This window comes from Stomoxys calcitrans, chromosome 1, assembly GCF_963082655.1.
Source record: "Stomoxys calcitrans chromosome 1, idStoCalc2.1, whole genome shotgun sequence".
Classification (NCBI taxonomy): Eukaryota; Metazoa; Arthropoda; class Insecta; order Diptera; family Muscidae; genus Stomoxys; species Stomoxys calcitrans.
In genome coordinates, this window is record NC_081552.1 from 259,786,918 (window position 1) to 259,795,191 (window position 8,274).

At 36.5% G+C, this 8,274-nt stretch overlaps 2 protein-coding genes across 2 annotated transcripts; one reads left to right on the forward strand and one right to left on the reverse strand.

Moving 5' to 3' along the window:
- Positions 1–207: 207 nt before the first annotated feature.
- On the reverse strand, positions 208–1,477 carry LOC106091071 (peroxisomal membrane protein 2). The gene is made up of 7 exons (XM_013257482.2): positions 1,459–1,477; positions 1,325–1,376; positions 1,075–1,169; positions 916–1,011; positions 679–841; positions 496–615; positions 208–429 (listed from the first exon to the last, which is right to left on the reverse strand). The coding sequence occupies exons 3-7, from the start codon at positions 1,164–1,166 to the stop codon at positions 325–327; spliced, it is 576 nt and encodes a 191-aa protein (XP_013112936.1). The 5' UTR covers positions 1,167–1,169; positions 1,325–1,376; positions 1,459–1,477; the 3' UTR covers positions 208–324.
- A 1,881-nt stretch (positions 1,478–3,358) lies between these two features.
- On the forward strand, positions 3,359–6,466 carry LOC106091070 (glycylpeptide N-tetradecanoyltransferase). Its single transcript, XM_013257481.2, has 3 exons — positions 3,359–3,682; positions 4,605–5,254; positions 5,322–6,466. Exons 1-3 carry the CDS (start codon positions 3,484–3,486, stop codon positions 5,886–5,888), a joined length of 1,416 nt encoding a protein of 471 aa, XP_013112935.1. The 5' UTR covers positions 3,359–3,483; the 3' UTR covers positions 5,889–6,466.
- Positions 6,467–8,274: the final 1,808 nt, after the last annotated feature.

Here is an 8,274-nt window from a genome sequence, read left to right on the forward strand (position 1 = left end):
GACCCACTCGACTCAGACCCAGATCCCTGTGGACGCACCCCATCTTAGTCGCGGAGTTCCTGGGTCTTGACACTCAACAGAATCAAGCAGACGAAAGATAGTACACAATAAACTGCTACAACAACAACAACAACGGTATTGTTAAAGGTATGTCTATAAAAAATTTGCCATGCCGGCTAAAGCAGCAAAATAATGTTTTTATCAAAGTTCTTTACAAACCATATTCCTCACTATATTTATTTTATACTAGCCATTTACAATTCCTGAACCAAATGCAACAAACTCAATACTAGGATACTATAAAGTAAGCAAAAAAAATTTATTTCATTTCGCTTTAGCAGCATCTTGTTTTTCTTGGAAACGGCGGCGTTGATGGGCTATGAATATTACCCAAACGAATGAAACCAAGCTCATAAACACGGTACGGAACTAACAGAAGATAAAAAAAATATATAAATATATATTTAACATTTTATATGTGCTATATATGTATACCATTGGGGGTACGTAGTACATGTTGAGGAAAACAGCTAATGAAAGATATCGCCAGTTGGCTTTCAACAAAGGCCAATAAAGTTTTTCTAAATTGGTCATTGCTACTTTGTGCGAATTCATCTGCGTTAAAAAAAGTTGAAAATTGAATAAGAGTTTCGCTCGTTATAGAACGTAAATATTTACCTCAAATCTTGATAGGAAGTATAAAGATAAAGCTTGATATATGGGGGCATAAATTAAACGTTCCGAAAGGAATTGAAAGAATCGTCTGAATTTCACATCTTGATGGAATAGACGTTCGATGGTCTTGTAAAAGTAGTGGGGTACACTGCCGCCAAAAATGAAACTAATGAATAGAAGTATAAAGGAAAAAGGCATTTATATTCGTTTGTTAATTTATTTGAGATCACCTATACTTACCCAAATAAAGCATAGGACAAGACACTCTGCTGATTTACCTTGCCCTTTCCGGCAATTCGCTGGGATGTATAATTTGCACCAGCGGCCAAAGCAGATCTGCAGCAAAAAATTAAATTGTAACTTTTCAAAGGCCTATGTGAATGTTATTGGAGCACTTACGCAGTTACGGATTTCGTCCGTACCGGATGGTTAAACAGTTGCTCCAAATAAACACCCAAAAGAGAGTAAATTGGTTTGGACAACAACGACATTTTCTGCAAGATAAATTCAAGTGAAATCGAGATAAATTGATAAATTTCAAAGTGCAAAGTCTAGATGATCATTTGTCAACCGCAACTATCTTTGAAAATATTCTAATATTCACATTCCCTAATCTCCTATGATAAACGAACCCGGTGTTAAATCTTACCTATTACTCGGAATGAACTACGAAATACTGCACTGGAATGTTCGCCGACTAACTAAAACAATTACGACCAAGAAAGAAAAATAAAATAATCTTTGAAGATAAAATAAAATAATCTTTTATTATCTTTTAATCACCGTCGCTTTAAAAGCCTTCGATTTATTAAAATCGAAAATCGATCTTAGTTACAAACTTAATTATCGCTTGTCAAATGTTAGCAGAGCAGCCAAGATAGATTTAAAAAGGGAGTTCTCACGCGTACAGCTGTTAACAGCCGCCCAAATTTGACGGTATTAAGATGTCAAATTTAAGTTTCATTCTCTTTGTTTTTATCTTCTTTCTCGCATACACATACAAACTCACGCACACAAATTTCTTTGTTTGCCAGCACATCAGCTCGATGGCAAGATGGTAGATTACACCATATGATTTGTGGATGTTGTACAAATGATACCACCTTTAATTGTTTCACCACAAGTATACATTAAGTAGTTTACTTGGCCTTGACTTGGAAAATTCCCCCATCAAATTTTCATAAATGAGACAATCTTCATTGTATACCTACGTGGATAAAGGCGAATTTAATAAGGTCGTGTCTCACGCAAACAGCTGATCAGATTTTTGTTTGCATTCTCTTTGTTGTTATCTTCTTTCTCGCATATCCTCTGCGTACGTACACACACATTTCTTTGTTTGTATTAGCAAATGTCGATCAGCTTGATGGCAAAATATCGATTACACCATATGGTTTTTTTTATGTTGTAGAAATATGACAACCTTTAAAATAATTTAGCCATGTACGTGGACATATTTCAATAACATAGGTTTTACAATTATGGTAAAAATTATTAATATTAACAAAATTGTTTTTACATGTATGAAACAAATTTTCATAATTATAAGAACTTTTTTTATAAACGATTATATTCATAAATTTTTATTTATTAAAAATTTTCATAATATTTATGATTTTTTCATTAATATAATAAAACTTCATAATATTTATTAATAAAAGGTTATGAAATCCGCTGATTACATTTATGAAGGAAAATGTCTCTGTGTGGCAATTAAGTACAATTAATCATAGTTAAATATGACGATAGGATTGTGTTGGTGCAGAAAATTTGCCGTAAATATGTTTAAGTAAATTCAGATATTGTGTTGAAGTTGTTCACCACTAAACACAGAGTACCCTGTCTGCTTAAAGCCTAGTATTGACTTCGCCTTTTCGCCCAAAGAACTACCAAAATGCATTACAAAAATAAGTGACGAAGAATAGATTCAATCGGATATCGCAATAATATAATAGTCATTTGCATTGCGAATAAAGTCGATACTAGGCTAGATTGGTAAATAAAATAGACCATTTGATTGGGGGTGTTATCATGACAGAACTGCCAGGTAGTGTACCGTAAAGTACAATTTTTTCTCGCGAAGTGCACTATCTGTCTACGAGTTTTGGTTGTGTGTTTGTATTGGGTTGCCCAAAAAGTAATTGCGGATTTTTCATATAGTCGGCGTTGACAAATTTTTTCACAGCTTGTGACTCTGTAATTGCATTCTTTCTTCTGTCAGTTATCAGCTGTTACTTTTAGCTTGATTTAGAAAAAAAAGTGTAAAAAAAGTATATTTGATTAAAGTTCATTCTAAGTTTTATTAAAAATGCATTTACTTTCCTTAAAAAAATCCGCAAATACTTTTTGGGCAACCCAATATTATAGTTAAGAGCCATAACTCACACAAACAACGCAAAATGGCGCGAACTAGTAACGTACTCAAAATCAGAGTTGCACCAATCACTGATTTTTACAGATAGTACACTCTATACTTTTTTTGGCATCTGCCACCAAATATGAATGTAAATGAATATATCTTGGGTGTTATTTCGTTGTGAGAAGTTCATACCGCCCATTTTGGGATTTATTGTTCTTATGTGTAAACGATCCATAACATTAGCGTATGACACAAATCAGCTGTAGTTTGCATATATTTTTTTTTTGCACGAATAGTCGATTAATCGATTAATTGAAAGTCGATTTTTACTATCTTATAGCCGCAACCGATAAACCTAACCTAAATATATGCAAAATTAAAACTAACTAAAAATAAAAGCCAACTAAAATAATTCATTCATATTTTATACAATATAATCGTGTACTAATATGCCTAAAAAAGATACAGTAATAAATGAGAATGAAGACAACAAGACGACAGAAAAAAATGCTGCTGAGGAGAATACAGCAAGTGGGAACAACGATGATGATTGTGCAAATAAGAAATTGGTTATAAAGGAATCGGCGTCTGAAGGTGGAGCCGAAGAAAAGAAGCCGCCAGCAATAGTGGATTTGGCTGCAGATTTAAGTAAGATGGAGATGAAAATAATATTATTTTTCACAAATGCCCAATAAAATAAGGGCGTGGCTTGTTTGAAGATGTTGCTTTGTTTTACAAGCTGTAGCATAGGGATATGCGGACTGATTTTTATTTGCTAAAAAAAGAATAACGTCATTTTCCTTTTTTGTTGTTCTGTTTATTTTCGCTATCTAGGGGTTGAACAGAACCGGTAAAAGTTTCATATGAACCACCCCTAATCCTTTATTATTGACTTTAGACAATCAATTAATAATTACAATGTAACTACGTGAAAGGATGTGCAATTGTAAAGTTTAATAGACTATGCTCCTTAATAATAGCCGAGATGTTTTTTTCGGTTTGTAAGGTTTTCTGAATAGGCCATATTTTCAGGTTGTTATTGTTGTTGTTATTTAAGCAGAGTGTTATACACTGAGGCGGCAGCCCTTGCCGATGAAGGACTCTATCGGGTCAATCCGGTACGTACAACCGGCTGCCACAGGATTGGTTTTCATGGTAGTACAACTAGTGCAGCATTGCTATTCCTAATTGTCTTCTGGATGATTGCAAGTGTCGATTAGGACAATGGACCCACCAGCTCCATTGAAGTTGGATTTCATTATACCTATATTCCGTTCTAGTGTTCCACATGTATTGACCAATCGTCTTTTATGGCCTACTGGAACTGGATCAATATTTTTTTTATTTTGTCGTTGTGATCTTTCTAATATTGGAATGGGTAATGTGGTTACTTAAAAAAATCAGCTCCATGTCGCCGTTAAAAGAGAACTTTAGGCCCCAACATTTGGGAAGTATCTCCAGTCACAATGCACAGTACGGCCCGCGGCACTTAATATCTATATAGAAATTATTTTCCACAACCACATTAAAAGTTCTGCATACATGATATTAAGACGCATTTTTTTTACAGATATAACCAAAAAAGATCTTTTACAAATTGTTTCTGATGCGGTGTCTGGAAATCGGCAGACTAAACAATTTGCCTTTTGGTCGACCCAACCCGTGCCTCAGTTACACGAAGATATAACTACAAATGAATGTATTGAACCCGATAAGGAGATCTCTGAAATCAGACCAGATCCCTATGCTCTGCCAGAGGGCTTTAAATGGGATACCTTGGATTTGAATAATAGTAGCGATCTCACGGAATTGTATACGCTGTTAAACGAAAACTATGTGGAAGACGACGATGCCATGTTCCGATTTGATTATCAACCAGAGTTTTTGAAATGGTCCCTACAATCACCCGGTTGGAGACGTGATTGGCATTTGGGCGTACGTGTTGTTAAATCGGGACGTTTGGTAGGCTTTATATCTGCCATACCCAGTACTCTTCGAGCTTACGACAAAGTCATAAAGGTTGTCGAAATTAACTTTTTGTGTGTCCACAAAAAATTGCGCAGTAAACGGGTGGCGCCTGTACTGATCCGCGAAATAACAAGGCGAGTTAATTTGACAGGCATTTTCCAAGCAGCATATACAGCAGGAGTAGTTTTGCCAAAGCCTGTAGCCACATGCCGCTACTGGCATCGTTCATTAAATCCAAAGAAGCTTATTGAGGTAATTTTTGAGGCCAGCTACCATGCCATATGTATTTTGTTTAATAAATTGTCTATTCTTATTGCAGGTAAAATTTTCCCATCTGGCACGAAATATGACTATGCAACGTACTATAAAACTGTTTAAATTACCTGATCAACCGAAAACCAAAGGCTATCGCCGCATTGAGCCCAAGGATATGGATAAAGCTCTAAAACTATTCGACGAATTTATGAAAAAATTCAATATGTGTCCTGTTTTCAGCAAAGAAGAGTTTCGCCATTGGTTTACGCCCAAGGATGGCATTATAGATTGCTTTATTGTCGAAGACGATAAAGGCAATATTACAGATTTAACCAGCTTCTATTGCTTGCCGTCATCAGTAATGCATAATCCGGTGCACAAAACATTGCGTGCTGCCTACTCATTTTATAATGTTTCTACAAAGACTCCCTGGTTGGAGCTCATTAACGATGCTTTAATTTCTGCGAAAAATATACAAATGGATGTATATAACGCTCTCGACTTGATGGAGAATAACACGTTTTTGAGACCTTTGAAATTTGGTCCAGGCGACGGCAATTTACAATATTACTTGTACAATTGGCGATGCCCGAGCATGAAACCCCAAGATGTGGCTTTAATACTAATGTAACTAAATTGGACATCCCAACAAAGCTAATAACACACACACACACACACAACAAAATGCTTCTCGCATGTATAAATATGTATTTTTACTTTAGTTTCAAGTCCTGCTCCTTCTACAATCACACCCATACACCCCCACACACATCTTGATCTTTTGCTTGTAAACATTTTTGTACTGTAGTTTGAATTCTTAAAACAAAACAAAAATATAACACCAAACCAAAACGATTTGCTACACATAGATTAAATGAAAATGAAAACATTCTACATTATTAATGATAATTGTGTGTTGTTGTTGTTGTAAGACGTTGGCTGGTTCCGATAATTTTGTTAGACATTGTTATTGATAAAATGTGCCACCCAAACTCAACAAGCTACAACAAAAACTACACAAAACTCTCATTCATAGTGCAAAATAGAATTTTCTTAGTCATTAAAAAAAAATTAACATTTTTAAGCCTTTAGTCATTATTGCGCTAATTTGGTTCCTCTTCATTTCGTTAATGCGATAGTAACAACTGCAGACACTCAAATTCCAATTTTTTCTAATAAAGAAAACAATCACAAATGTGTTTATACGAATTTTTGTTAAATGTTTTCGTTAAATCTGGTTTTTTTTTTTGGAAAAATGGTAATAACTACAATAAAAAACGTAAATGTATGCATCTAGAAATTTGCAATTGTGAAAACTGTTCAAATAAATACAGGGACTCCACACTGGATACTCTATTACTCACTTACTTTACTTTGTTCCACTAGCCGAACGTAGAACAGCTTTCCAAGCGCCTCGATCTTCTGCGCTCATTTTAAAATCTCTGACACCAAGTTTCGAGGTGTCTCCCATCACTTGATCTTTCCATCGGGCTTTTGGTCTTCCCGGTTTGCGTGCACCACCGTGTTTGCCTTCAAAAGACTTCTTTGCTGGAGCTTCTTTATCCATTCTGCCAACATGACCTAGCCAACGCAGCCGTTGTATTTTGATGCGTGTAACTATGCTATCGTCGTCATACAGCTCGTGGTTCATACGTCGCCTATATTCTCCATTAACGCCAACTAGTCCATACGAAGAATCTTTCTGTCATATACTCAAAGCACTACCTCATCTGCTTTCACAGAACCATAGAACAACACGGGTAGTATCATATAGTGTAAGTAATGTATAGTGTAATCTTCGTCTGTCGAGGGGTGGCCTTGTTTCTAAACTGCCGACTTAGTCCAAAGTAGCATCTGTTTGCCAGTATTATTCTTCGCTTTATCTCAAAACTGGTGTCATTCGTTTCGGTTACGGCAGTGCCGAGGTAGATAAAGTTACTGACTATCTCAAAGTTGTGGTTCCCAACTTTCTTCATTTTCTTTATCTGCTCGGTTGTACACGGCTTTTTGGGAGTTGAAACCATCCATTTCGTCTTATCTCCATTTACCGCCAGACCCATTTTCACTGACTCTCTTTCGATTCTTTCAAAGGCAGCAGTTACTACTTCCAGTGATCCACTTATGATGTCGAGCGATGGCATAGGCGAGTGGCATGTGTGCTCTTGTGATTAGTCTGCCATATCTATTCACATCTGCATCTCGTATAATCTTCTCCAACAGAATATTAAAGAGATCACACGATAGGCTGTCTCCTTGTCTGAAACCTAGTTTGATATTAAATGGTTCCGAGAGATTATTTCCTATACTTACTGAGGAACGCGTATCTGCAAGTATCATTCTGCAGAGTCTTATTAATTTTGCAGGGATACCAAACTCAGACATGGCTTGAAATATTTTTGAACGTAAAGGAGTATCGAAAGCGGCTTCGTAGTCAACAAAGAGATGCTAGGTGTTGATTTGTGCTTCTCGGGTCTTTTCCAGGATTTGGCTCAGGATGGATTTACCAGATCTAAAGTCGCATTGATTGGGTCCAATTATCTCATTGGCTTTGGGTTTTAATCTTTCACACAGTACGCTAGAGAGTATCTTGTATGCGATGGGGAGAAGACATTCCCCTGTAGTTGGCACATTCCGTCTTGTCTCCTTTCTTGTGTACGGGACATAGTATGCTGAGGTTCCAGTCATCGGGTATGCGTTCTTCTAGCCAGATTGCGCAGATAAGCTGATGCCTTATCAGCATATCGCCTTGGGTCTTAAATAGTTCAGCGGTTAACCCGTCGGCTTCTGCTGCCTTGTTGTTCTTTAGTCGGGTCACTGCTAGCTGGACCTCATTCTGACTAAGAGGTAAACATTCTATACCATCATCATTGATTGGTTCTGCGGTAACCCGTTCGCCGCCAACGTCGGACATTAGCAGTTGGGTAAAATGTCCTTTCCATATCCTCAGCATGTTATCTGTGTAAGTTACCAGATTTCCTTCTTTGTCTCTGCAGGAGGATGTGCCTGCACCAAAGTCA